Source organism: Colletotrichum siamense (genome assembly GCF_013390195.1).
Source record: "Colletotrichum siamense strain Cg363 chromosome Unknown KSG_Cg363_contig10, whole genome shotgun sequence".
In the NCBI taxonomy this organism is placed as follows: domain Eukaryota; kingdom Fungi; phylum Ascomycota; class Sordariomycetes; order Glomerellales; family Glomerellaceae; genus Colletotrichum; species Colletotrichum siamense.
Window position 1 is genome coordinate 3,162,321 of NW_023501023.1, and position 27,551 is coordinate 3,189,871.

The 27,551-nt window shown below is 54.6% G+C and overlaps 10 protein-coding genes across 10 annotated transcripts; 4 read left to right on the forward strand and 6 right to left on the reverse strand.

Moving 5' to 3' along the window:
• Positions 1-65: 65 nt before the first annotated feature.
• Positions 66-2,477, reverse strand: CGCS363_v014743 (uncharacterized protein; the record flags this gene model as incomplete). Its single annotated transcript, XM_036646592.1, has 4 exons — positions 66-539; positions 593-1,826; positions 1,879-1,985; positions 2,040-2,477. The coding sequence occupies 4 exons, from the start codon at positions 2,475-2,477 to the stop codon at positions 66-68; spliced, it is 2,253 nt and encodes a 750-aa protein (XP_036488903.1).
• A 1,761-nt stretch (positions 2,478-4,238) lies between these two features.
• ycdF (Glucose 1-dehydrogenase 2) lies at positions 4,239-5,160 on the forward strand (the record flags this gene model as incomplete). Its single annotated transcript, XM_036646593.1, has 3 exons — positions 4,239-4,519; positions 4,580-4,914; positions 4,967-5,160. 3 exons carry the CDS (start codon positions 4,239-4,241, stop codon positions 5,158-5,160), a joined length of 810 nt encoding a protein of 269 aa, XP_036488634.1.
• Positions 5,161-5,261: 101 nt separating this feature from the next.
• On the reverse strand, positions 5,262-5,852 carry CGCS363_v014745 (ABC transporter FUM19; the record flags this gene model as incomplete). Its single annotated transcript, XM_036646594.1, has 1 exon — positions 5,262-5,852. The coding sequence occupies one exon, from the start codon at positions 5,850-5,852 to the stop codon at positions 5,262-5,264; it is 591 nt and encodes a 196-aa protein (XP_036488904.1).
• Positions 5,853-5,961: 109 nt separating this feature from the next.
• CGCS363_v014746 (ABC transporter FUM19) lies at positions 5,962-9,924 on the reverse strand (the record flags this gene model as incomplete). The annotated part of the gene is made up of 4 exons (XM_036646595.1): positions 5,962-6,091; positions 6,141-6,587; positions 6,637-9,656; positions 9,718-9,924. The coding sequence occupies 4 exons, from the start codon at positions 9,922-9,924 to the stop codon at positions 5,962-5,964; spliced, it is 3,804 nt and encodes a 1,267-aa protein (XP_036488905.1).
• Positions 9,925-15,020: 5,096 nt separating this feature from the next.
• Positions 15,021-16,076, forward strand: CGCS363_v014747 (Transport and Golgi organization protein 2-like protein; the record flags this gene model as incomplete). Its single annotated transcript, XM_036646596.1, has 1 exon — positions 15,021-16,076. One exon carries the CDS (start codon positions 15,021-15,023, stop codon positions 16,074-16,076), a length of 1,056 nt encoding a protein of 351 aa, XP_036488296.1.
• A 2,042-nt stretch (positions 16,077-18,118) lies between these two features.
• CGCS363_v014748 (uncharacterized protein) lies at positions 18,119-19,330 on the forward strand (the record flags this gene model as incomplete). The annotated part of the gene is made up of 1 exon (XM_036646597.1): positions 18,119-19,330. One exon carries the CDS (start codon positions 18,119-18,121, stop codon positions 19,328-19,330), a length of 1,212 nt encoding a protein of 403 aa, XP_036488898.1.
• Positions 19,331-19,708: 378 nt separating this feature from the next.
• Positions 19,709-21,387, reverse strand: TFB2 (General transcription and DNA repair factor IIH subunit TFB2; the record flags this gene model as incomplete). The annotated part of the gene is made up of 3 exons (XM_036646598.1): positions 19,709-20,993; positions 21,080-21,185; positions 21,255-21,387. The coding sequence occupies 3 exons, from the start codon at positions 21,385-21,387 to the stop codon at positions 19,709-19,711; spliced, it is 1,524 nt and encodes a 507-aa protein (XP_036488899.1).
• Positions 21,388-21,870: 483 nt separating this feature from the next.
• CGCS363_v014750 (putative esterase) lies at positions 21,871-22,762 on the forward strand (the record flags this gene model as incomplete). The annotated part of the gene is made up of 8 exons (XM_036646599.1): positions 21,871-21,909; positions 21,963-22,003; positions 22,087-22,102; positions 22,156-22,221; positions 22,278-22,392; positions 22,441-22,506; positions 22,557-22,635; positions 22,690-22,762. The coding sequence occupies 8 exons, from the start codon at positions 21,871-21,873 to the stop codon at positions 22,760-22,762; spliced, it is 495 nt and encodes a 164-aa protein (XP_036488332.1).
• Positions 22,763-23,090: 328 nt separating this feature from the next.
• CGCS363_v014751 (uncharacterized protein) lies at positions 23,091-24,110 on the reverse strand (the record flags this gene model as incomplete). The annotated part of the gene is made up of 3 exons (XM_036646600.1): positions 23,091-23,342; positions 23,408-23,864; positions 23,932-24,110. The coding sequence occupies 3 exons, from the start codon at positions 24,108-24,110 to the stop codon at positions 23,091-23,093; spliced, it is 888 nt and encodes a 295-aa protein (XP_036488331.1).
• Positions 24,111-25,643: 1,533 nt separating this feature from the next.
• CGCS363_v014752 (Secondary metabolism regulator LAE1) lies at positions 25,644-27,080 on the reverse strand (the record flags this gene model as incomplete). The annotated part of the gene is made up of 8 exons (XM_036646601.1): positions 25,644-25,686; positions 25,735-26,154; positions 26,242-26,379; positions 26,441-26,630; positions 26,678-26,719; positions 26,776-26,866; positions 26,923-26,958; positions 27,015-27,080. The coding sequence occupies 8 exons, from the start codon at positions 27,078-27,080 to the stop codon at positions 25,644-25,646; spliced, it is 1,026 nt and encodes a 341-aa protein (XP_036488330.1).
• Positions 27,081-27,551: the final 471 nt, after the last annotated feature.

The window sequence follows — 27,551 nt, forward strand, 5'->3', positions numbered from 1 at the left end:
CAATTTCATTACTGGGGTATTCCTCGGATATCTTGACCTCATTATTTCACCATCCAGCAGCGCCTCTAAAATCCACCGGTACCTTCCAATCTCTTGATCGCCCCAACCAAGCCCTTTGCCCAGCTGAACCGCCCTGGATCAACTCCTGTCGCGCCATCCGCCTCTTTCCCGTTCTCATCTCTCCAAACGCCATCTTCCCTATTCAGTGCTCCATACCGATGCGTATTTTGGTTCCGCCTCAGACCGTCCATCCAGACCTTGCACACGTCGCGGCTCTCCAGCATGATGTTAACCTCTTGGCTGTGGAACCAACTTTGCGTATCCTGGTTGCCGGACCCGACAATGGCGATCGACTCGTCCACGATCATGAGTTTTACGTGGCATGAACGCTTCTTCTTCTCTGCGATGATGGGTTGCGTCTGGTCTTTGCCGATGTACCAGAAGTAGTGGAGATGTTGTCGCCCTTGAGGTGAGAGCTTCTCGTACATGTGGGCGGCAACCATCTCGTTGTGACCTCCTTGCATCGGCAACAGCTCGCCCTGAGTTGTATTAGCAATCATCATCGAGTCTAGCATCCGTCTTCAAAACTTACAGCATCATTGTACCCAAGACAGACATACGCAAACACATCAACCCCCCGCTCGCACGCCTCAATCATAGCCGGCACCAGCGGCTCCGCATTCAATGTCGGCGTCTGGATAAACACATTCTTCTCCGCATTGCGCAGCGCCGACAGCCACGCCGCGTTCTGCGGGTTGCCCACCGACTTGTGGTTCGGCGGCCCGTACGGCGGCCTGTTGACGAGCGCGATCGGGAACGGCTCGTGGGTAGGGTGCGGGATGTACGGCGTCATCTCGTCGGCGGGGTCGCACTCGGGGGCGGTGCCTTTGAAGTCCTTGTTGATGGTGTGGTTGAGATGGCGGCTGATGGCCTGCATTTGCGACTCGTCGGGCTTCGCGGAGACGGCGGCTTGTACGCGGGCAATCTCGCCGGCGATGTCGGTGTCATAGTGCGGGTCTTCATGGGTGTGTTCGGGTAGGGAACCGTTGGCTACAACTTCTGAAGCTGGGGCAGTTTGGGAGACCGAGTGCCCGTTTTGGGGACCTTGGGTCGGGGGGATCGTGGTGGTCGTTCCGTTGGAACCGTTGGCCTCGGTAGGTGTGAGGATCTGGTCGGCGCCGGGGCCGTATGCAGCAGCACGCTGGGGTATCCGGGCCGGGTCAAGCACAACTCTGTGCCCCTTCAACGTTCCTTCGGGGGTGAAGATGGAGTCATGACTAAGTCCAAAGCTACCCAGCTCACCGAGCGCAGCTGGTGTATCTCTAGTCGGCAGAGGCGGATCAAGCTTCTTATGCCAAGTAAGCAGCGCCATATCATACAAACTATCAACAATCGGCCCCTCCACATGGACCATCATCTCCAGGTTATCGTTATCCTGAATATTATTGCTCTGCACCACGCCAATCTTGCGGTCCACGACCATGAACTTGGAGTGGAACGTGCCGAGCATGGGGTCGTGGTAGTTCATCACCTCCAAGTCGATGTTGGGAATCTCCGCCTTCGACGGCAGCCCGACGGCCTTGCCCGTGTACTCCTTCTCGGGGACGATGTAGTGCGGCTCGAACAGCTGCTTCGGGCTGCCGCGGTCGTAGAGCACCTTCATCGTGAGCCGGGTTCCGCGCTCGCCGGCGCGGCGGGAGGCTTCCTTCATGGCGTTGGTGATGTACTTTGACGCGGCGCCGTTTTGCCAGAAATTCGTCGCGAGGATGACTTCTTTCTCTGCTCGCACGATGAGATTGGACATGTGTCTTACGATGTCGGGGATGCTGGTGGTGGGTGAGCTCATGGTTGGAGTCAATTGAGTCAGGGGGGACTTACACTGAGAGGATGGTGAGCGGGGCGACGCCGCTGCTGCCAAGTAAGGGTGGACTCGCCACCCCGTGAGCGGGATTGTCGTTGAGTGTGCAGAGAGCATCGTGGTACAACTTTTCATGGTTAGCGACGCAGAATTTGAGATGATGATTGTTATTGTTACTTACCCTCAAAAATAGCCTGCTTGGCCTTGTCGTCCCCCATTTCCCACACTTGAACGCGACTTCCAGCTCATCGTCGCTCACCTCTCCTTGCCCAATATCTCTAATATCCTTTGGCTCATGTGAATTGCTCTTGTAATGGGTGGCCAGCTTCTTCCACGCATGGCCAGGCTGCAGCGTGGGATCCTCAGCTAGAAATCCGGAGACGGTGTTGCTCGACGCGCAGAAGCTGGCGAGCGGCTCGCTCAGCGTGTGCGCATTCTGATACTCCGACTTCGTCCGTGCGTGAGGCATCGTCGATGGATCAGAAGAAGAAGAAGAAGAAGAAGTTGTCTTTTGGTCAGGGACTCTGGGGACTGAATAGGCACTGTAGGGGAATTGAAACACGGTCTGGTAAAGGACGTTGCCAAGCTTTGGCAGGCCGGTCTGGCCCGGGGAAGACATGTTTGCAGTTATACCTCAAAAGAACAGCAGCTCTCAGTATTTCACCATCAGACGCCAGCAAGAGCAAGTTGAATGGGTGTGGAGAAGGATAGCTTCGCCCAGAGCTGCGTCGTCGTCAGTGAGGGCGAAAACTGGCCGTTCTAGGCGTTATGTAGGTGCCGTGCCAGCCGTGCGGCCCACGGGTGATGATGTAAGACAAGTAAGGTTTGACCAGACCACTGCCAACTAAAAATGTGGCCATCTGCGTCACTTCCCCTCCAACTACCAACTTGCCCCAAGACCGAGCTCAAGCAGACGTGCCGCGCATCCGATACACTAGCTGGCGAGGCCGTGCCGGCAGCCCGTGGCAAGGCGTGTTCCGAAGGAGGCTTGTAGGCATCGCTGCAGCCACAGTTGCAGAAGCGAGGAACGTGATTGTTTCTTGGGGGCTGGTGGTGATTGACGGCGCACGGCACTCGGCCCATGGAATGCGCACTTCACCAGCCCATGTTGCTGTGGTGGCATTCTTTGGTCGCAGCCGAAACCAGGACATGATCCCTGCGAGGGAGAATCCGTCCCGGCTGTCGCTGCCGGTCTTGCTCGTGGGAATGACGCACGACAACTCTAAAACCGAGACAAAGATGTAGGCCCGGCGTGGAGTTTAAATTAGCTAAACGCTTGCCCGAATTGATTTGCCGCGCAGTGCACTGTCGTCGGCCCGGTGCATTGACCTGTAGCCCCGTTTTCCAGCGCATTTCCGTCTTCGGCGTCTCCGAGTGCTGCTCGCCCGTCAGAAGCCGCCAAGGCTCCACATCTCCGGCGCCGGCCAGTGCAGGCTCGGACGGGGCAGAAGCTCGGGGCAGAAGCCGGTCGCCGATGGGTTTGCTCCGGGGATGCGGCGGGAGATTCGGACAAATTGCCTGTAGTCGTAGCCCTAGGCCTAATCATGGTCTCATGCAAGAGTCGTCTATTGCGAGCAAACTACGTTCTTTTTCATCAGGCTTTACGACAACCGTGACTGGACACATGACTACGAACACTTTCAATTGAACGACAGCTTATTAGACCAGTCTACATACTGTCTTCGGTGAGGACAGATATGTGGCTGTTTCTCTCGAGCCTACCCAGATACTCCTTTCTTCATCGTTTGTGCCACGATACCCAGGCCGACGCACAACTCTTCACATCAACAAAGAGCAATTCGGCGCATTCCTCGCGAAAATTCATAGGTAGACTTTCAGATATCGACGATTTTAACGCACGTGTTCCAGCAAAAATGATCGTGTAATTTTCCAATAGTGGAAGTCCTCGGAAAATTTACCGGATCTGGCAGCTCGGCACCATTGCCCCCATCTGTCAAAATCATGGGTACCATGATAATGGATCTATCCGTTTGTGTTCCCGAAACTCAAATTGAGCCCTATGAGACCATCTATCAGACGTCTGTATAATACGCGCGACAGGCAAGATATCCGCCGGCATGGAATCCACCGGAGTGCTCCGCTAACCCAACTCTTGATTCTCGCGTAGACTTCCGCCGGAAAGCTTACCTTTGGATCGCATGTTGGGTTACTAAGCGTGTAAGTATCGTGACACGGCTGTATCACAGCTTCATATGCTCTATGAAAGACACACTCGGCATTTTTATTTTATATCCCGGAGCTCATTGACTTGAGAACTAAAGTCTGCCTTCAGCAACTACATCTGCCAGGCCTAATCACACCAGTCCAATTTCTAAACTCAATAACCACAGCATCTTACACCATCACCAACAACCCAGACATGGCCCGCCTCGCCTCAAAAGTCTGCATAATAACAGGCTCCTCGTCCGGCCTCGGCCGCGCCATAGCTCTAACCTACGCCGCCGAGGGCGCTCACATCGTCTGCGCAGACCTGCAGCCCGCCGCCCGCGCCGAGGTCGAATCCGAAGGCCTCGCCAACACGGACGACCTCATCCGCCAAAATGACGGCAGGGCCATCTTCATCAAGACAGACATGACGAAACCGGAGCAAGTCGAGAACCTAGTCTCAAAATGTGTCTCGGAGTTTGGCAGACTCGACGTGTAAGTCCAACCCCTCCCACCATCCCCAAACCACAGCCACCTCACCAACACCAAAAAAAGCCTCGTCAACAACGCCGGCATCTCCCTCGAAGCAGGCCGCCCGCCCCTCGGCATCCACGAAACCCCCCTCGAGACCTGGGACCTCACAATGTCCGTCAACGCCACCTCCGTCTTCCTCGGCTGCAAATACGCCATCGCGCAGATGCTCACCCAGCCGCTCCTCCCCTCCGGCGACCGCGGCTGGATCGTCAACGTCTCGTCCATCTTCGGCCTCGTCGGCGGGCGGCACAATATTTCGTACGCGGCGTCCAAGGGCGCCGTGTCGAATCTGACGAGGCAGGTTGCGATGGACTATGCGGAGGCGAGGATCCATTGTAATGCGATTTGTCCGGGGTGTAAGTGCTTTCTGTCTCGTGTGGGCTGGGTGAGGTAACTGACGAGGAGTAGATGTCAAGACTGCGATTTTCGTGAATACAGTCAAGACGCTTCATAGTCCGGAGGCGATCGCCAAGCAGCACCCTTTCCGTGGCGTGGGTACGCCGGAAGATATTGTTGGCGCGGCTGTGTTTCTGGCGAGTGATGATGCGAGATGGATTACGGGGATTTGCATGCCTGTGGACGGAGGCTACACTGCGCAGTAGACGATGATTTGCGGACACGGCTCACGGAATGACGAGAACGATAAAGCAGATAAATGAAAACTTTTGGCATTCGCCGTCTAAAAATATCGCACTCTACACGTCTATTCCACCCGTGAACGTCCCTGATTCTCAATCGCCCACAGCTCGCCAAACCGGCTCCCCTCCGTCTCGACAAGCTTCCTCGGGCTGCCCGTCTCCACAACCCGACCCTTATCCATCACAATAACCGCATCGAAAAAGTCCATCACCATATCCAGCCGATGCGAGACCATGACGATCGTGTACCTTCCAAACTCCTCCTTGATAATCTCCTGCATCAGCCGGTCCGTCGCGTGGTCGACGCTCGAACTGACCTCGTCCAGCAACAGAATACCCCCGCTGCGCCGCTTGGAGCGCGCATCCTTGACGCGGCGGCGGAGTATCGCGCGACCGAGGCTGAAGAGCTGCTTCTGCCCCGCCGAGAGGCTGTCGGCGGTCATGCCCTCGTGCAGGCCGCCGCGCTCCTCGACGAAGGTGGAGAGTTGGACGGTGCGCAGGACAGAGAGGCATTCTGCGTCCGTGGAGGCGTCGAAGGGGTCGAGGTTGGATTTTATGGTTGTGCCGTCGGGGAGGAAGACGGCGTCTTGGGGCACGGCGATGATGCGCCGGCGGAGGGTGGCGCGGTCGATGCGGTGGAAGGGGGTGTTGTCCATTTCAATGTTTTGGGAGCAGCTTGGGAGGGGGTCGAGGAGGCGGAGAAGCAGGAGAATAAGGGATGATTTGCCGCTGAGGTGTGTTAGTGGGTGAGAAATGTGAGGGAAATTAGTTGACTTGCCTTCCAGTGCGGCCACAGAGGGCGATCTTTTGACCAGGTTGGATGGAGAAGGTGAGGTCTTTGAGGGCTAGGCTTGGTTGGGTGCTGTTACCATTGAGAGTCTCCTCTTGCTCATTGCTATGATTTCACGTCAGCTTGGTTCGATAGAAAGGTGTGATTAGCTTACCTGTATGACGCCGAGACACCCTTGAGCTCGATGCTGCCATTCTCTGGCCACTCCTCAGGGGGCTCAATGTCCTCACCCTCAAGACTCTCAGGCTTAACCTTCTCAGAAAATGTCTTGATACGAGCGACGGCGCCAATGGAGGTTTCAAGCTGAGTGTAGAATCGAATGAGGTAGGCAATGGTCTCGCCCCACGACATGAGCGTGACCAGGGAAGCACCAGTGAAACCAGAATTGGCCCTCAGTTGAGTAGCCAGAGCGACGAGAACGACGGCAATGCACGCAACCATGAGATGCATCGCCACGACAAGCCACTGCTGAATCATCGCAAGGAGGTAAGCCGGACGTTGGGAGGTGTCGAGGAGGTACTGGTTGTGTGCAATATCCCTACCTGTCCAACCGAAGGCGCGGATTGTGGCAACTCCCTTGATGGTGTCGAGGAAGTGGGTGCTAGGCTTTGTCAGCATATGCGATAGTTAAAGGTGAGGCTTTTACTGACTACAGTGGACTCTTGGACTCTAGATCCAGTAGACGAAGCTGCCGCGAGGTCCTCAGGTAAAACTTTTGGATGATCCAGCAAAGCCCGATGACGAATGGGTAGCTGATAGACATGTACGGCGACGCGACCGCAATAACTGCTCCCATCGCCACTGCATCAAAGCCGGAGATAACCGCATTAAGGAGGGCGTTGGGCAGCTCGTTGTCAATGAGGGTCATATCCTGCGAGAAGAGGTTGGTGACGACGCCAGAGTCCGTGTTGGTAAAGAAGCTAAGGGGAGCGTGGATGACGGTATGCAGAGCCTGCTGATGGAGGATAGTGCCTGAGGAGGAGGTCATCCAGATGATTTGGGCAACACCGGCGACCAAGAGCGAAAGAAGCTGCAAGACCTTGAAGAAACCGAACAAGCCAGCGTAGTAAGCGCTGCTCTTGTGGAGAGTGTCTTCCGTCCAAAACTTCATCCAGATCGTGGGGAATGTGTTCCAGAGGGAGTAAAAAGCGCAGCCTACGACAAAGATGGTGACAGCATAAAGATTGAGACTCCTGAAGTAGTGGACATAGACCTTGAAGTCTCCGGTCTGTCTCGACTTCTCCATCAACTCTGCAGCGACAGCAAGCGGACGCTTGGGTTTCGAGGACGACGCTGCTTTTTCTTGATCGGCCGGGATGTCGCTGGAGACGGACTCCGTGTCCGAGTCCGTGCCGGTGACACCGAGGCTAGCGACGTACTTCTTGTCCTTCATCAGATCAGAGAATGTGCCCTCTTCGACCATCGTGCCATCTGCGCCGAGAGCAATGATGTGGTCGGCCAGGGGAAGGTACTTGATAGCATGCGTGCACAGAACGACCGTGGCTCGGCGGCGGCGAATGATGCCGTCCAGTCCGAAAACGCGGCGGAAGACTTCGCCGGCGGTATCATTGTCGAGGCCACTGAGGATGTCGTCGAAGATCATGAGATCGCAGTTGAGGTAAAGAGCGCGAGCAAGAGAGACGCGCTGCTTTTGCCCGCCACTGAGCATGATGCCATTGCTTCCAATCTTCGTGTCATCACCATAAGGAAGAAGCAAGAGATCAGTCTGTAGCATACACGCTTCAATGATCTCGTCGTATTTGGCTTGGTTGAATGTAGAATAGCCGACGATATTGTCCTTGACGGATCCGTTGGATAGGAATGGAGTTTGCTCGCAGTATCCGATAGCTGCGTTTCGTGAGGGCACCGAGACGAGACCACTGCTGTGCGGCACCTCTCCGAGGAGAACTTTGCAGAGGGTAGACTTGCCAGATGCCACGGGGCCGACGACAATGGTAAGCTGAGATGAAGGAATCGTGGCTGTGATGTCGCGGAGTACCATCTTGTCCGAAGTCCATCCAAAACTGCCGTCAACGATGTAGATGGATGGAGTCGAACTCTTGCTCTCGGAGCTCTGTCGTCTGTCCTTGGCAATGGGGCTCAAAGGGATGCCCTCCGTACTGTCTCCAAACGTGGTGTCCCCGGATGATCGATCTATCGACGGGCGAGAAGACTGGCGGTAGTCAACACGAGAGTCCGCCTCGAGGAATTTCTGGATGCGGTCGAGACAGGTGAAGCCGGCAACAACGGCAGGAACCATCTGGAATAACTGGCCTAGCGGTGCATTGAGAAGCACCAAGAACGAGAATGATGTGAAGATTGTGGTCGTATCGAGGCGAGAGGCGGCGAAGGCAAAGGTGATTGCCGGGGAAATCATATTCGGTGCGAGCGCCGCGAGAGCAGTGATGATGAGCATCCATCGGAACTGGGTACCGTAGTGGATCTCTTCGACACGCATCTTCTGGACGAATTCGGCGACAGGCGATGTGATGCCCGAGATTCGCAAGTACTTCATGTTGGAAATGACGTTGGCGGTGAGACCAACGCGTTTCTGAATCTGTGCCATCCATCGAGCCTGGCGCTCACCGGTCACTTGGGCGACCAGGACCGTCACACCCGTGCAGACCAGAATGACGACAATAGGCGCGAGGAACGAGATACCCAGCTGGCGCTCCAACAGCCAGCAGCCGAGGGCGACTTCAATAAGATTGGCCCAAAATTCATGGAGCCCGTAGAAGCCGCGGATGATGCGCTCGGTGTCGGTGCTCATCAGCGTCACGGCGGCAGCATCGCCGGCAGCGGTGATGTCGGCCTCGGTCGTCTTCTTGTAGATGACCGCTGACAAGCAGCCGCGCGACATATAGAGGGACCGCTGTGAGAAGTAGTTGTACAACGCAGTAGACACGGCAATGCCGGTGTAGATCATGACAGCAGCACCGATGAGGCCATATCCAGTGCTCTTCGGCGCCTCGGGGTCCTGCAGGTACTCGAGCAGGGTCTGGATGAAGAAGGGCTGGCTAAAGTTGAATCCAATCAACGCGATTCTCGGGGCGACTGGGAGCAGCAGCGGAACTGCGAGAGCCTTTCCGAGAGCACGCGCAAGGCCATACTTCTTGCCGCGATAGGTGCCTTTCTCAAGCTCCTGGTCCAAGGTGATTTGCATCGTCTCGGCGATCATGCCTTGATCGAGGGAATACAAGTCGCGGACCGAGAGGACGTTGCGGTATCCGTGAAGGAAAAGGCGGTTTAGCCACCAGTAGACTCCAAGACTGAAAAGGCCGCTCGTTTCCTCAGGGCTGTGCTCACTCGCCGTCCACCGGATCCATCGCGTCTTTCTCTGTGCCTCGATGAGGAGGATCACAATCTTCACAGCCAGCGACGCGGTGAAGAGCCTGGCGAAGAGTTGGGTAGAGAACGTTCTGGCCATCAACCATGAAGTTCGAGTTTGAGCGATATCGAACAGGATCTGGAGGAACACGTAGGCTGTCAACAAGATCGACGGCCTCGGGGCTCTGGAGTGCTCGGCGTAAGAAAGTCCCAGCATGAATAAGGCTGCGACGAAAGCGAGAGCTGACGCTGACACGGCGAAGCCGTCAACGCGCGAGCCATTGTTTGTTGTCTGGAGAATGAGAAGCACAAACTGGAGCGTCGCAAACACTGTGATCGTTGCCTATCTATCGCATTAGATTCTTACATGAAGTGCATTGTTCATTAGGTCGTTTATCACGTACCAGTTTAATCGCCTGAATGCTTTTGGCGCCCACGATCCGCGGTTTCCTAGCCAGGTACGCGATGCGGGGTAATGACAGGGCAGCAAAGACGGCTGCAGGAATGATGGCTAGAAATATCCTCTCAAATCGGAGTGTAAAGTCGAAGTTGCCTCGACATCCTTGGACGCCGGGCCCGAGGGAGTCGTCGTTGAGACACCTCGAGCTCATGGTGGGGTGTGCCTTGGCGCAACGGCCGCTAATGTAACTCTACCACGACCGTACCGGGCTTGTGGGATTCAGGGTTCAAGTCTGATTTGGACTCGCCTCTATGAAGAAGGGCGAGGTGACTTGAAGGGTTAAGAGGTAGATGATAGTTTGACTCGGACCAAAGGAATGGAGTCAGCCACGGAGGGTGCTTGTCAAATAAGCTTAACATAGATACCGGCGGTGATGATCCGGAGGATGACAGTGTTCGTTGACTCACGTATGCGAGTACAAGGAAGGGACGCCGGGGACGGAGGAACCGGCGGGACGAATCTTACGCGCGGTCTGTAATACCATGTTGACGAAGCCTGACCAACAACGACATAAGTTCCTTGAGTTGCGTTTGGCTGTGCCGCTTGGCTGTGCCGTTTGGCCAGGGTGCAGAAATGTGGCGTCGCGTCCATTCGGAGTCGTAACGAAGACGCGCAACGCCGTACACAGTAATTTTCCTGGAACCAGCGACCTTGGCAAGGGTACGCTGGCGGAGCTCACAGGTCAAAACTTTGGCTCGCTGAGTAGTTCGGCCGCGAGTCTGACAGTCTGACTTTTGGCTGCTCCCTGCGATTGATTGTGGGCCTGCAAAATACCAACAAGCAGTAAGCGCGAGGACAGAACAGGAAGGTCGTTGGCCGTGAATTGGCGGGTTTGGAGATGCCTCCACGGGGTAGCATGGGAGTGCCTGTTCAGTCGAATGAGATCGGAGCGGTTCCGCAGATTAGGCAAACCGATGCGCTGTGACACCAGCATCATTGGTGCCGGGGTCCGTGATAGCACGGAATCTGTCTTCTGATTGGCCGTTGAACATACAAGAAACTAAGAAACGGGTGGAAATACCACTGCAGTCAGTGCTTTATGAAAATAATCGAATTTGGGAATAAGATCTTTTGCTGCAGTCCGGCCATAAATGCACCATAGTTCTGATGTTGTCAACAGTTTCAACTAGCCCTGACTGGGCACAATCTTCTTTTCACATCACAGTGCCCTTTTTTACGCAAACAACTCCATGCCCAACCACTGCTGCAACTATCACTACGATCTCTCTTGTATGTTACTCTCGTCCAAAATCCCACAGTCAGAGCCTTCAGAGGATAGCTGCGGCCCGTGTCTAGAATTCACGAACTGGACCTTGGTAGCTCTAGCGTGCTCATCCATCCTGGAGATTTCATGGGCAGCTCTAAGACGGTCTCTAGAGCTCGGGTCAAGTCCATGAGCAAGGCCTGCAAGCGCGCTCCCCTTCCAAGGTTCCAACTTCAAACGAGAGGTTTCCCACATTGAAAGGATGCAGAAAGCGAGTCCTCCCAGAATGCCGGCTATAGGGAGCGATAAGAATGCCCATCTCACACGAATGTAGATGACCCATTCTTTTGTAACTCCAGAAACCATTTCTGCCTTCTGTGCCGGCTCGCGAATCCACTTTGTCAAACTAGCTGCAGCCAACTCAAATGTGGCCGTTATGTTGCGTGATTCTCCAAGGCTGCGAATAAGTGAAGGCTGGTTGTAGTCGTTTTCAACAATGGGGAATACGAGCTGATCATTTACAGATGCACCACCCCGTATTCCAAATCCTGTAAGTACGGTCGTCATTATCGTCGTTGCGGCGTGCGAAATATTGAATTTCCAGCCTGCTTCGCTATTATCTCCTGTGATCCTTGCGAACTCTTCTCGGGGGAAGAGCAGCTGCAAGTCGCTTCGTTGGAAGTCTGAAAGCCCCGTGTCGAGCGTGAAGTTTGACATCTCGTTGTAAACTTTGGAATCCTCTGGGCTGTTCAGGATACCAATAGCGAGGAAAGAGTCCAGATTCCTGACAGAGTGTGAAGCCAACAGCCTCTCAGTCAGGACACCTTTCTCGACGACCGCCTGGTATGCGTTTGTGCACAGTAGGAGTCCGCATTCAACGGCCGTGACGTTACTGTCTGGCCACTCTTCAGTGCCATCCCTGTAGCCTTGACTACTTTGCATGACAGCAAATGAAACCAGGAGGGTATTTGAGTCCCGGAATGATATTGTGTTTCCAGGTTGACAAGTCCCCTTCGCGGTTACCTGCGTTTGATCAACCGCGTCCTTCGTTGAGTCGAAGTTCGAGATGTTCATGTTCAGGTCTTTGAGTTCAAACTTTGTAAACGGATACTCTTCAGGTCCCCATCCAACATTTTTGATTGTGTTTGGGAGTGTAACGACCTTTTGTTTGCGATCGGCACGGCCTGTCGTCCGAATCAAGTGACTGGAGATGTCTCGGCATTCACTACAAACTGCCAAAGATGCGTAAGGAGGCCAGGTACAGTTACCGGATGAACAGAAAAAGTCAGGCTTCTCGCTTTCGAGGGTTCCTGTGGTTGAGAAGCCGCGATTGACGGCAGCATTCGGGCCGTAGCCGTACTGGATGCGGAGAGAGGCAAAATGAAAAGTATTGCCGTTAGGTAACAATATATTGAGTAGTCCACCGTCACCTGTGAAAGTTAACGTGCCCGTATCGAGTTTCTGTGTCCTTCCTATGATTGCAGTGACATTGCCATCTGTTGAATTCACCTCTTGACCTTCAAAGGTGATAACAGCTTGCAGGAAGGGTTGGAAACCGATCAGCATTACTGTTGATAAAGCGCCGATCGCGACCCAATGCCTTCTCAAAACTCAGTTGAAGGACGACAACCGGGAAGGGGACTGAATACCTAAACCTGGACCACCACAGGAGTCTGAGACTGCCCCAAAGCCCTCGGCTGGCTTCATCGAAGCGATCGAACACCATCATGTCATCTTTAACTCGTTTATACCAATTCCATTTACCCTGGCTTACACAAGCACCAATTGCAAGTCCAATAGACGCCCTCGAAATAGTGCCGAATATTGAGACAACAGTGTTGAGAGACAAAAAGAATGACCAAGATATAAGGGGCTTATTTTTGTATGAGAAAAGAATCATTGAGATCCCAATAAAAGACAGCATACTGAGGATGGCGGCGCTGGCTTCCAGGATCCAATGGTGCTGAGGGATGGACCAACGTCGACGACGTTTTGGCAAAACAACCTTCCATTACATTAAATCAAGGTCACGATAACTCATAGAAGTAAGTGCATTGCTTACCTCTTCCTCCTTACAACTGTGGAGAGATTTTCCTTCCTGCTCTGATGATATTCGATGTGTCGATTCATCTTCGATGGCGGTTTGATGCTCTGGGTACTCAGGTTGTTCCATCGGGAGATGGTACCCGGCGGGTGTTTCCTCCAAACTTGATACCTCATCGACGTTGTCGTGCGAGCGTCGCGGCGTGGCCATTGTGACTCGAACTTTTGAGACAACCCGGATAGAGGGCAAGGCAGCGTTTCTCAAGACGTCGGTTGTTCTTTATACGATCATACGTAGGTAAAGGGGGGGAAATAACATGAACTACGTCACATTTATACAGTGAAGGGTGCGCCGCCTATGGCAGCTTAGAGGCACAGCAAGCTTTCCAGGACAATACTGCATCAGGCTGTTCAGCTAAGGCGTTTCTCGGAACATTCAGCCACTCAATTGCATCGCTGTTACACCTATTCTGCCATCGTCAGCCGCAAGATGACTATGATTCGCTGTTTACTGATCTCCGCCATTCTGCATTGTGGGTGGTAATTTAGGCAGAGGATTGTGAGTGCGAGGGAACCAATACAAACTCAATGTGGGAGAGATAGAGAGCCTCTCTTGCAGCATGGCGGCGCAGCTGCCACCAGGTGCCCGACACCAGCGCACCATACCTTACCTACCCAAATGCGCCATTCCCAGGCTCGACTTCGCTAGCTACCTTCTTACGGGCGGCAGACACTCACATCGCTCGGGCAATCTTCACGCCGTGCATGACTGGCGAATGGCCGTCAGTTATTGACGAAGCTGACCCATTCAAACAAACAAGAACAAAATATGGGAGTCATACATGGAGGCGATGGGCAAGCGGTGAAGGTCGACGCGTCTGCTCAGTGCGTCGGGTGGTTCTCTGTTCTCTGGAAACGAAACTGCTGACGAGGCCGACAACGTTCGCTTTCGCAAATCGTTAGGCGAGTTCCGATCGACGTTGGATTGGGATCCAAAGGGCTGGTATTCGGTAAGCCAGTCCGCGTTTTTTTTGTTTCGATGGACGCTTCCAAACTTCTTCCATTGGTCCCTGGGCTGGTCTTGTCTGTTGGGCCATTTTCAGTTGATTGGGATGGGAAAGTAGTGCGTGCGGGTGATTGCGGATGATGAACAGTGGCCGGGAATTATCCGGAGCAACTGATGAGTTACATAAGCAGCAACGACAACACCGCCACAGCCATCCAGCTCCAGCCTCATTCTTCCATCAGCCACCTTCTTCTTCCCCACGTCCAACACGAAAATAGAGAGACCAAGTCCCTCGAACCATCACCCCGCACGTCACAGTGCTGTCAGCTGCGATCAGCTGGTCCATGTACAGCGCTACCTTTCCCTGCAGATTCCGTCCTTGCAGGAGGCACAGAACGCTGGGCACAGTGACAAGGCCCCCGACCTTGGAAGTCTGGCGGCCCATATTGTGTCATTCTCTGGCCGGCACCGCTGTCGGAATGGACGAACGGGGACACGCTGCCACGCTGCCACCAGCCGCCAAGCGTCCGCCGTCAGACGATGCATGACAACCCGAGGCCGAGGCAGACACACGTCCAAAAAGCCAAGCATACGTATTGGGCCGAGCTGATCTTTGCGTTGCGTTTTGAAGGTGGACTGATTTTTCGAATCTGGATCTGGGCTCTTTTTTAAAAAAGGAAGCAGGAAACAGACAGTCGAAAAGCTTCCCCGACAGTTCTACAAGCCAAAGCAGAACCACCGAGAGCCACCACATCAGTCATTCATCCGTACACCACGTCCGGGCGTTGATTCATCCCAGCTGCTAGGTTGGAAGGATTACGACCCCCGCTATCGTTGCAAATCAGACCGAGGACATCGTCAAAGACGCAGGAAGAAAGGGAGAATACGCACACACGACATACAGGCCGTCAAAGAAGCCTGACTCGACAAAGAGAGGAACATCACTACTGGAAACCGCCAACTCCAAAGACAGCAACGAGCACATCCGCCCACCATGTGCATCGTCCTCCTCACCACCGCCCACCCGGACTACGCCCTCATCGTCGTCGACAACCGCGACGAGTTCATCCTGCGTCCCACCTCCCGGCCGCACTGGTGGACCCATCCCTCGGGCGCCGCCGTCCTCTCCGCCCGCGACCTCCAGCGCGAGGAGAAGGGCACCTGGCTCGGCGTCACCAAGACCGGCCACCTCGCCGTGCTCACAAACTACCGCGAGACCGATCTCGGCGACGCCACCCACCCCATCCACGCCGCCCGCAGCCGCGGCGGCATGACCAACCACTGGCTTGGCTCCGACCCCGCCGAGCCCGCCCCGGCCTCCGTCGCCGACCTCGTCAAGGACGGCGGCGTCAAGGGCGTCGGCGGCTTCTCCATGGTCGCCGGCAAGCTGAAGCGCAAGCGCGGCGAGGATGAGAAGCCCGCGCGCGCGCTGGAGGGGATCGCCATTGTGTCGAACCGCTGCGACCAGCTGGAGGACGTGCCGTGGATCGCGGAGACGCGGGGCGAGGTGTACGGGCTCAGCAACACGGTGTACAACGACCCCAAGCCGTGGCCGAAGGTGGAGCTCGGGAAAAAGCTCGTCAAGGAGGCCGTTCAAGAGGCGGTCGACAAGAATCTGGATGAGGAGGCCCTGGCTGAGCGTCTTTTTTCTGTGCTCGATACGGACACGCTGCCTAAGCATCCCGATATGAGCCTGGCGGATTACATCAAGGAGCTGAAGCAGAGCATCTTTGTCCCCGCCATCGGCGACGAGAGCCACCGGAAAGCGATGGCGGACGCGGTTGCGAGGGGGCCAGGGCATTTTGCTACGGACGATCAAAAGGCAGCTGAGAGCCTGCAGCTGGGCGAGCGGCCTGACCCGCCGACCAAGCCTAACCTGGGCTTCGAGGTAGGGTTGTACGGCACGCAGCGACAGACCGTCATTATGGTCGACTGGGACGGCAATGTGTCGTATCGGGAAAGAGCGCTGTGGGACGGCAACGGCAACCCTATCGAAAGGGGAAAGGGCGATGAGGTGTTCCGCTTCAAGATTGAGGGGTGGGAGAGCTAGAGACGCGGTCTAGGGAAGGATTCATCTAGAGTAGAGTTTGCATAGGCTGGTGCGTGCAGTTGGACGCTCTTGCCGTGCATCGTGGTGAGAAAGGCCTGATGAAATGAGATTCGTGAACAGCAGCCACGTTCGAAAGATCCAATGCGAAGCTACCTGAACGCAAGAGACCGACTATTCTCGCCCTGCACAAGTGACTACGTTTCCCGTATTCTCGGCCACTGCGATCCCGTTTATGGACCAAACACTGGCCGAACTTCTCTTACTGGTTTACCACTCCCGTGCAACTTCTCGCTGGGCGGGCTATGGCGGTTACGCAGATTCGGGATATTCATAGATATCAATGGGGTGTCTAAAACAAGTGAGTGGCAACAAGATGCTCAAGTTGAAATAAAACATCAAGATGAAAGTAGAAAGAAAAACAGGGTAAAACGCAGAAAAAGACAGAAAAACAGAAAAGACAATGGGAAACAAATCAAGAAAAAAAAAGAATAGAGAGCAAAGAGAAAACAAAATAGAAAACGGGAAGCTTAATAGTGCTCCCCTAATATCCCCAATAAAAATTAATAGCAGGAAGTAATAAGAATAATAACAAAGATAGGAACAATAGCATTAAGTAACAACAACAATAATAATAACAACGCGGGATAAGGGACGACGATGCAGGACAACGATGCAGGACGACGACGCAGGACGACGACGAAGGACGACAACGAGGGACGACAACAAGGGACAATAACGAGGGACGACAGCAAGGGACGACGACGAAGGACGACAGCGAGGTACAACGACGAGGGACGACGATGATGAACGGCAGGAACGACAAGACAACGATGAAGATAGACAACGACGATAGACGACGACGAAGGACAATAATGATAGACGATAACGAAGGGCAACGACGATGGAGGACGATAATAGACGACGGTAGAGGCAACAGAGACGACAGCAGAGAAAGGCGTACTACAGCCGTACTGTCACTTTAGTGCAGTTTGGATTGATTGCAGCTTCTTATATTTATGTTGTTGTTGACTACCACGAGAGTTCCTGCCGCGTGTGAGGCAGATGCGCACCTTCCGCATATTATCATCCGTACCTTCCTTCCTTCCTGCGGTGGCAGAAGCTGCGACCAAAGAGCAGATTAATCGTCATCGTCCGTGCCTTCGGCGTTTACCTTGCGACGCAGTCAAATCATCCAACGACATCGAAACATCAGAGCACCTTTTTTCATCTGAAGCTGAACTTCACAGATCCCACGGCCCAATTCACCCAGCCCACCGCGCGTCTTGTCGGTTCGCCCAACCGAGCACTCTCTGCGGCCCGTCTGAAGGGGCCTTTTTCTTTTTTTGATTTTTTAACTTCTCGCGACTTTCTTTCACTTTGACAATGCCCCCCGCGAAACCCGGGTCCCTCGGCTTGCTTCTGCTCTTCCACACTACGCGAGCACTCTACACCCTCATCGCCCACAGTCTCTACATCATCCAAACCAACCTCCACCTCTGGTTATATTTTGCCAGGACAGCCGCTGCTTGTTTTGCTATTTTTGCTTCTGCTTTCTTCCACGTCGGCCAGATCTGCAGCACTGTTGTGGAAGGCGCGCTGGCCACTTGGACCATTTCCCTTTCCGTCGTCTTTGTCTGGGCCGTCCCCTACGCCATCTTCCTTTCCGGCGTTTTCTCTGTCGCCGTTTTCGTCGTCGTCCTGGAACAATGCGAGACCGTCTATCTAATTCTTCGTTCCTTCCTACGCGGAACCGAGGCTCCCGTCTCTCCGGAGGCGGCCTTGCCCGCCCGACAATTTCTGGTCCCGTTGGACCAGTCCGTCGCAATGACGGAGCTGACCTCCAGCGAGCCGATGCCATCACCATCATCCACAGCATCAACGACGCAACCCAATCCCAGCCAGAACTCTCGCAGCCGCAGACCAGTGTCATTCGCCAGTTTCATCGGCCAGGCCCTGCATCTCATCACCAAAAGACCCCCCGTGGCAGTCGAATGCCCCGATCAACCCGAGGAAGAGCTCCCACCCCGGGCCCGGATGGAACCATGGAGAAGTTGCAGCAGGGATTCGGAGGACGAGATGGATCTGAGCAGTTCAACGAACCCCGTTTCTCGCCTGAAGCACTTCCTGGTCTCAACGATCGTCATGTTCTGGGAGAAATATCCCACACCAACACAGACTCCGCCCGCCTTCCCTTCAGTGCCTCGCATGGTCACTTTGGAGACCCCGGACGCCTCCCCAAGCCCCCGTCGACCGGTAAAGCAACAGGACACACCGCTGGCTCCCATGCAAGACGAATCTCGGCAGGCTTCTCCCACGGCGGACCCCTCTCCAGCAATCCCACTGTCGCCAGTTTTGACGTCAACGCCCTCACCGGAGCGGCTGCTCGAAACGATGAGAATCGGCCGCCTTTGTCAAAGTCCGGAGAAGTCACATTCACCTCTTCGTCGGAAAGCAGCCCGTCGCTTGCTCCTAGCTCGGGAATCCAATCCAAGTTCAACTCCCGTCCTTCCAGCCGCGTAGAGAAGAAACGCATCCCAAAGTCACGGACCATGACCGTCTTATCCAACCTCACGGCATCTCTTTCAAGGACGTCACTCACGAGCTTTACAAGTGATCGCAAGGCCTCTACAAGCAGATCGGTCTCCTCGCGCAAAGTCAGTGGCTCCTCAACTAGCACACTTAGCACTACGGACACATCCCGAGTCCCCACGCCCATGAGCGCTGAGGTCAACCCTCTCATCATCAACACTGCCCAGTCATCCCAGTACTGGGCGGGTCGCTTTCAGTCTCTGCACGATCGCTTTCACAACGAGGATCTCCAGCCTCACTCTCTTGCAACCCTTGTTTCCGCCCACGCCTCAAGATCTACTGTTGTTCGCGACCAGCGAGCGGCTTACCAAAGCCGCGGCAATCTTCCTCTCAGCACGACTACTGCATTGGACCGCTACAGTACTACAGCCGTCAGCAGAGAGACCAAGGTTCTCGACGAGGAGGACAACCGCTGTCTGCGCGTCTTTCTGCATCTCGACTCGCTCTGTGCCACACCCGAGGCGCAGAAGAGCCTGCATGCCTGGCAGGAGATTTACGCGCGCCGCAACAACCGCGTGGCACTTCTGCCTCACGGCGCGAGCATGGACAAGGGGTTCGTGGCTAGAATATTTGGCGGCGGACGACGCAGTATGGGCGCCCCTCGCCCCGAAAAGCAGGTGATCGAGGGAAAATACCGCACTGGCAAGCGTGTCAGTATGCTTTGAGCTTTACGTGGTTTGGCATGAAGGATTATCAAAGTGCGACAACATGGATAGGCGTTTTTGTTTTGGGCTGAATTGGAGGGATAACTGGGAAAAGCATCATCACATTGTCAAGACTCTCATGAGAGAGCTATCGCGAAGCCTGTACAACGGACACAGAAAAGTCCCTGCATCTGTATATATGGAGGCTATGAGAGACGAAAACTCAGCTGTTAGGACCAATACCCATTTACTTCTACACCGACCAGTCCATGGTTCCTCTCTCCCAAACCCCAACGCCTGCTAATGCATTTCAGTGTGTGTATTTCCGCGTGTACTCGGCGCCTCTTCTGTGGTGTAATTCCCTTGGTTCGCCCGCACGCGCCCGCTGTCCAGTCTATCTTAATCCTCCGCCTTCTTCCGCAGCTTCAGGTAATCCCTGATCTGCTCATGCTTGCTCGCAAAGAACATGCCCAGCTTGTCGTTCCGCCACGTCAACACGCCAATCTCCGCCGCGTAGCCCGCAATGTCCTCGTACTCCCTGGGGCTGTCAAAGTCGCGGAACAGGAACCCGCTCGTGGTCGTCATGCGCTCCGTCTCGAGCTGCCACAGGCGGATCTGGTCGATGACCGTCGGCGGCAACACGGGCTTGTTCCGGACGGCGGCGAAGCGGTGCATCTGCTCGTGCGCGTGGGACGCGAGGTAGGAGATGATCTGGTCGGCGGTGATGCCGCGCTCGACGGCGTTGCGGATCGAGTTGCGCGTCAGGCGACCCGAGACCATGTCCGCGAAGCGCAGCTTGAGCTTGCAGAAGAGGGAGAGCACGGCGATCTGGAGAGGGGTCTGGCCGTAGGCGTAAACGCGGTAGTTTGTCTCGACGATGATGCTGCCGCTGCGGGTTTCTTCGGAGCCGCCGCTGCCTGGGGTAGCGCCGTTGCGGGGCCCGCTGCCGCCGGGACCGGGGCCGGATGCTGCTGCGAGGGCGGCGGAGAAGCCTGCGCCGGCGCTGCGGAGGGCGCTGGAGCTGCTTGTGAGGGTGGTGGCGAGGCGGGTGGGGAAGTACTGCTGCGGCTTGTGGGAGGGGATGTAGATGAGGCCGAAGTCCATGAGGGAGGGGAGCATGTTGCGGCGCTCCTCTGTGAGGGCGTTCGTGTCGTAGGCGCGGCCGAGCTCGAGGGAGGCGAGGAGGAAGAGGAAGGAGAGCATGTCGGTGGACTCCATGCCGGCGGAGTCCTGGGCGTGGTCTGTGGCGTCGAGCCAGAGGAGGAGGAGGGTCCAGACCTGGGCGTTTGCCTCCTGGAGGAGGAAGGTGAAGCCGGCCTGGGTGATGCCGACGGCGCCCTGCTGGCGGCGGACGAGCTGGCCTGCGACGAGCAGGTTCTTAACGGACGACTTAGGCCCGCTCAGGTCGGCGCTGCCGGGGTTGACGGTGGCGACGATGTAGTGGAGGATGTCGTCCCACTTGCGGCGGGCGTAGCGGTCGAGGAAGGGGATGGTGATCTCGGGCGGGACGGGGAGGGTGGAGGGGACGCCGAAGGAGTTGTGGTGGCCGCCGCCCTCGAGGGCGAGGCGGAGGGAGGATTTGAAGTTTGTGGTGAGCTGCATCTCCTGCGGGCGTTCTTTCGACGGAACGGTGATTTGGAGGATGTGGAGGGAGCGCAGGGTCGAGATGGCTTGGTCTTTTTGCCTGTGGGAGGGAAGAAGCTGTGTTAGAAAGATTTTGCGGCTGCGCGGTGGGAGGAAGGGTAACGCGTGTGGGAGAGGGTGTTGTACCGTCGCGAGTCGGGCTTCACCCAGAGATCGAGGTCCTCGAGAAGCATTGGCTTGGGCATGTACAGGATGGCCATGACGATGGTTTTTGCTGGGGAGATTTGGATGCCTGGGTTAGCTAGCTTGTTCCATGCTCAGCGAGCGCCGCGGAGACGGCGACGGCGACGGCGAGGCTCACCCAGCGGGGGGATCATCCTCCTGAAGATGGCGAAGGCGGTCGACGGCTGGAGATACAGCTTCCTGAAGGTCGTGCCTGGCAGCTTCTCCAGGTAGTCGGCCAGCTGGAGTGATTGACCCGAGCTGACCGACATGATGGGCGAGTTTGCGCGCGGTGGTTTGGGGGCGGGAGGAAGAGGTCGGCGAGATTTTCGTGTGTTATCTCATGATCGGGCGGAGAGGAAGGCGCGAGGCTCGTTCAGGGGGGGTTGTCACTGCGCTGGGGGCGTTGGAGTCGTGGGACTCGGTCGTGGTCGTGTGCTTTTGGGTTTGGACAAGTTCTCGATTATTTGCGACAGGCGATCAGGTCCGTCATTCAATCATTGAGCAGGGATTACTAGCCAGCGGAACTTTCCGCCTCAGGCCCCCCTGGTGCTGCCTGCGCTTATCTTATCGGCTGCTTATCGGCGTCTTATCCATGTCGGCTGCGAGAAGGGACGAAAGCCGGGAAGGCACGTCATATTAATAGCTTGCGGGCGGGTGCGACGGCCTCCAATTGCCGAAGACCGCCGAACTCTTACTCACCTGGACGAGTGAATCTCATCTCAACAGCCATTCATCGAATTTTCAGTGCCAAGATGCCTCCCAAGCTGCCACCTCTTCGCTTCGTGCGATCTGTGAGTCTTTTTTGAGTCAATTGGTCTGAGATCGGCACTGACCATCACTCCAGGTCCTCAACTCCTTCTCCAAAGACTCTGGGCTTGAGCCGAGGTGAGTTGGAGTTGCATCGAGATGCTCGTCCTTGCATTCTCGTGATGTATTTGTCAATGTGCATGCAGCTGATGGGATTGTAGACTCCTTGGTAACAACGTATGAAAAAGTCTCTCAGTAGTGTTGTTGACGTGAGACTCACTTCACTGCAGTTTAGAGTAACGGGCGCCTCTGTCGGCAATGTTGAGTTCGAGCTGGCTATCCAGAAGGAGCACACGGTATGAAGTCCACAAAGATCGCAGAGTAAACGTTCTTCGTAGCTCATGTCATTTAGAACCGTCTGCAAACCATCCACGGAGGTACTCTCGCCAGTCTTGTCGACCTTGGCGGTTCCCTCGCCGTCGCCTCGAAAGGCCGCTTCATGACTGGCGTCTCCACTGATATCAACGGTTCGTCACATCAGTTCTCAGAAACTCGCCATCACTGATAAGCCTCAGTCACGTACTTGAACCCCGGAGGAACACCTGGCGACATCATGACGGGCACTGCCATCTGTGACAAGAGTAGGTCACTCTGCATCCAACGCGCAGAAACTATCGTTGACGACTTGCAGTGGGAAGAACCCTCGCATACACAACTGTCCAATTCTTCAACAAGAAGGGAGAACTTGCTGCTAGAGGAAGCCATACCAAGTGAGCTTCGATAAGGGCGAAAACGGAATCGAGGGGCTGCTGACATGTGGCTAGGTACATCGCCAAGACTTGGGTGTCTGAGGATTTCGTTGCACCTGACGAGTACGTTGCCGAAGAGGAGAAATGAGATGACCTGCCAAGTCCGCAAAGAGCAGCTGGTGCTGGCGGCTTCGCAGACAATCTTGCCAGGCCAATCTCAAGGTGCGTTTCACAACAGAGGTCGAGGTCTACAATTCTAGATAATAGACGTCTATTACTCATGTTCTGAGGAAGCAAGTGTATAATATCGCTCGTTTTGGAGCGATCTCATGTGGGATTTCCATTGATGACCCTCAATCCATTCCATGCATTCATACCAGTCTTCCTTGCTAATCATTGCTACGTAACAACTCCCTTAACTTCATGTCACATCATAGTCTCATTCCGTATCTCCGATAACCGACTGCTCAACCCTCTCAAACGCCCTTGTCGGAATCAATGGCTTTCGACTGGTACTGCATCTTGGACATGGCGTAAGACTCCTTCGTCGCCACGGAGTAGAGCAGGACCAGAATGACGAGAGGTAGGTAAGTCGTCAGGACGATATCCAAGACATAGAGCACGATATAGTAACCCCAGTAGGACCCGCCTCCGAAAAAGACGTTGACCAGGCCCCAACATTCGCGAACGAGAAAGAGGGAGGCAACAGTCACTACGATCTTGGCCGCCTGTAGTAAATGCATTAGGATACCAGCGATCTTGTTGCCCTGAGAGACGGGAAGCCCCGACGTACCTGTTCCAATCCGCTACCGAACGCCTTCTTGCGTGACTTTGCAGCATACACAACAGACCCGATGGCCATGATGATCAAAATGCTGTAAGAGGCAAGCATAAAGCATGACGCGACCAGATACTCGTATTCCTTGTAATATCTGCCGAACCTGTCGTCGAGGTAGAGACAGAATGCAACGAACGAAAGCAGGACGACCAAAATCGAGCCGCCGAGGGCGAAGCCACGGCCCTTGCGATAGGCGCTCGAGACCTCATCGCCCTCAGTCCGCAGCTGTGTCAGGGCGTGTGCCATGTAGAAGACGGCGAGGAAAATGGAGAGGTTGAGCACAACTTCGACGAAAAATTGCATGTAGACAAGCACATTGACGGCAACGCCGACGGAGTGTCGCAGCCCGAAGAACCTGTCATATGCGGCGCTGGCGAGGCAGGACCAGACGGCGATGTAGAGAAGGTGCGATCTGTTGAATTCATTGTGTTAGATTTTTTTCCTGACATAATTTAGAGGGCGTGGTGGAGGCAGCTTACAGCATCCAGAGACCAAAGCCAACCTTGGTGTAGTCAACCCATCTGCGTGTCGTGTCATGGCGGTATCCTGGCTTGCGGACGAGCTTTGCGAAAAGGACCACCATTGGGATCAGGGCTAGCACGACGACGACAATCCGTACGATGTACATGATCTGCTCCGGACTGAGTGCGCCGCCCATATTGATAGTGTTCTTCGTTTCCTTCTCTTCTTGTGTACAGGTAGTGGCAGTAAATGGTGTCTGGCGCCAAAAGTGTTGTCGAAATCGTTGACTCGTTATTATTCAATCCGATGATCAAGGGATAGACTCCGTCGTAACACAGGGCCGCGGATCAAGAGAGCCCTTAAGTAATCTACACATCAACCAGAATTCCAACGGCGAAAACCGCATCTTGGCGAAGGAGCGCCGTAAAACTTGGCGGCGCTCACTTCCAAGACCCGCAGCCAGGCTTCCGTCTGCACCCCGACCGGGCGACGGCTGTGCCGCACTAGTTCCGGGCACCACACGAGATCTGCCTCGCCCAAAGCTGGGCTGAGCAAATTCCGCACAAGGGCCGCGGAGCGCAGACCTGCAGGTTTCAGTGCGACCCCGCCCATTGTTATTGCCCGACGGCGTGTGGGCGTCTTGGGACATGAGCCGTTGAGCGAAATGCAGTACACACAGCGGTGATCTCGCTTGATGTACGGGGCGAGACACGCTGCTTCGCCTCTGCACCATTGGGCGCGCCCCCTGCCGTGCTGCCGTCGGGCGTAGTCGCGTAGGTACGATGGGAGCTGCAAGTGTTTTAATCCCGCTTTGCTGGCAATGAAACGAATGAGAGGTTCCGTGATGGAAATGCTTCGCGAAACTCTCTCACTGGTGACTGCGGGGCTTTCATACGTTGGCTGGGCGTTTTCCCCCATCTTTTGCCTTGGCCTAGTATCGCCTAAATTCAAGCTTATTTCTATGGATGGACGCCACAAATGCCCTGTGACATGATCAATCAGATCGATGAAGTCTGACGTCGGAGGGACAGTGAGTGGAGCGACGCGTGCGTTCAACTGAACTTTCCCAAGAAGCCGTTATTGACGCTTGAGACGGTCAAGGGCGCCTGGTGAAGATAGTGAAGATGGCGACGTAGATCAAGATTGAGGCCCAAGAATTCCTTCAGCCACCAACCATGCTTTGAGGTGAGAGCGATATTGCATTCATCAAGTGGGTCAATTGCACCGCCTGAATGCGATGAGACGGCCTTTTTTTGGTGGCTGTAGAGCACTGTGATCGACAAAGGCTGCCGCTTACGTCCCTACCTGCTACTGTGGGCAGTGTTGTGCGACCACCTTAGGTGATAGTTTCTTGGCAATGGTACATCGACTGCGTTTGCAGCTTCTCCTATGGGAATGTCCTTTCACGCAATGAGCCATTATAAAGCTATGCCATATTGGTTGGTCTCTACAGCGCATAAAGTGAGGCTATCAACACGCTCTTACGGTCAAGAGAAAGAAAGTAGGAGACATGTGTAATATTCGACCTGATGAAATTCGACCCATCTATTCACAACATAAGGAGTACTCGTAGGACTCCTTTTAATGTAAAAGCTTACTGCCATAACCGGAGGGCCTAAGAGTGGCCAACACGGTCCAACAGATATTACATTGACAGAACTCATAATAACCCGTATACGTCCCCGTTATTGCAGCAAAAGACGTTCCTTCCATACACACATCCTCATAATTACTCTTCAGAATTCAGAGGCTTCCGGCCGTATACCGAGTACCTAAACACAGTCAGAGAATCGATTGGCGATCATGTCGAAGGCACTTACAGTGGCCAGTACGCATGGATGGTTTTGTCCATGAATTCTTCGCGGCACAGGGCGTTGGAGACAGCCACCTCTTCCTTCGTCCACCCGTGAGCCCTTGTCAGCAACGTCAAGCAAAGGCCATCCCAGCCAGAAACAATGTTCTCGTGGCTCCATGCGCCGATATCCTTAAACCTCCTTTCCTTTGGCCATGTGTTTGTAGGCCACTTGTACTTCAACACGTTGATGTCTACGAACCCAGCCCTGCTCAAAATGCCTTGGAAATTATCCACGTTCATCGTAGGCCGCCCGCTCTTCTCCATAGCCTCCTGGATGAGGTCTGCGATCTTCACAATCTGTGCGTCCCTCGGGACAGTCCCGTCGTCACATTGAGGCTTGAGAGGGGTTTCGTTAAACTCAACCCATCCGCCAGGGTTGAGGTTGCTGCGGACGCCAGTCAGTCTATGCAGGTCTTTCGAACTTCATGCTGCAAAGCAAGATAAGGAGTGGAACGTATCCAGCTGGACTCACTCAAAGCATTTCCTAGCGTAAGCCTCCCAGTCCTCGATACATCCGTTCATTAGTCTGCTGTGTATATAATCGAACTTTGGAGAGAATGCCCACTCCTCCTCAATATCATCAACCTCAAACGTGACATTCGGCGGCGGGCTACATAACTTTCAGGTTAGCAACGCGTTCCTTCATGAATGGGGCTCAGAGGTCGTATGACTTAGCAAAGCTAGCCGAAAGGTCAACGCCAAGGACTTCGGCCTCCGGGTGTTCGTCGCCGAAATCGATGGCCCAGACACCTGTTCCTGTTCCGATATCCAAAACTCGCCCAACTTTGGAATCCCTTTCATTTGGTGGAGCATTGCCCAGTTTATCGTTAAAAGTGAGCAAAAACAGGTTATGCTGGAGCTCTTCCTCACTGTCAGAATCCATGTCTCGAAGCTTTGCGAGTACTAACCAAGCCTGTCGTTCTCCGTTTCATCGTTCGGCAGGTTGTATTCTGCAATAAATGTTAACAAGTCCGTCAATAATTTGGCTTCAGAAGCTAAACCCTACTGCCTTCTTTATAACCATGGTATGTCCTTCCATTCTCCATTCGATAGTCCATGACATCCGCGGCAAGACTCACATTTGACGACGAGACGCTCTACTCATCTATTAGCAACAATATTACAGTATGAAGCTGAAGTCGTAATATCTTACTGGCGCGTTGATTGACTCTGTGTCGTCAAAATCAGGCTGAAGTGATGCAGTGGTTAGCAAGCCGTTGCAGCAGCAGGAGGCAAAGCCACTACCTCGTCCTCTGGCTCAATCACCACTCCGGGGTCGAACTTTTCTGCTCTTGTTCGAGTCGAAGACATTTTGAGGACAGAAAGACGGTGAAACGTCAAGAAACTGGACTTGTGATGGTCGAATGATGTGTCGCGGTGTCTGGGAGACGTTTGTTCGCGATATTTATCCGTCCTGGTCCAACAAGCGCCTCCGTGATTATGACGGCTGTTTGTCCCGAGATACCCATGAACCCACTCCCCGGACTTGGCTTCCTCATTGAGCGACAAATCCATGCATGAGTGTGCAGTAGCTCGGCGGTGATAGGTCTGCGAGCATCGGGCCAGGGTGGTTTATATGCTGTTGGTGGTGCCCCTGCCTTTGTCGAACCACTAAGCGCCCACACAAACAACAGAGCACTCCACTTCGCGATCCATGTGGTGCATGTACATGCAATCACACGGCCAACCTTCAACGCGTTGGTGCACAAATGTTTTAACTTGCACTATCTTATGAACGAAGTCCGTCGCACCCGTCTGGTCCGTGATGCTTCCATGAAGCCG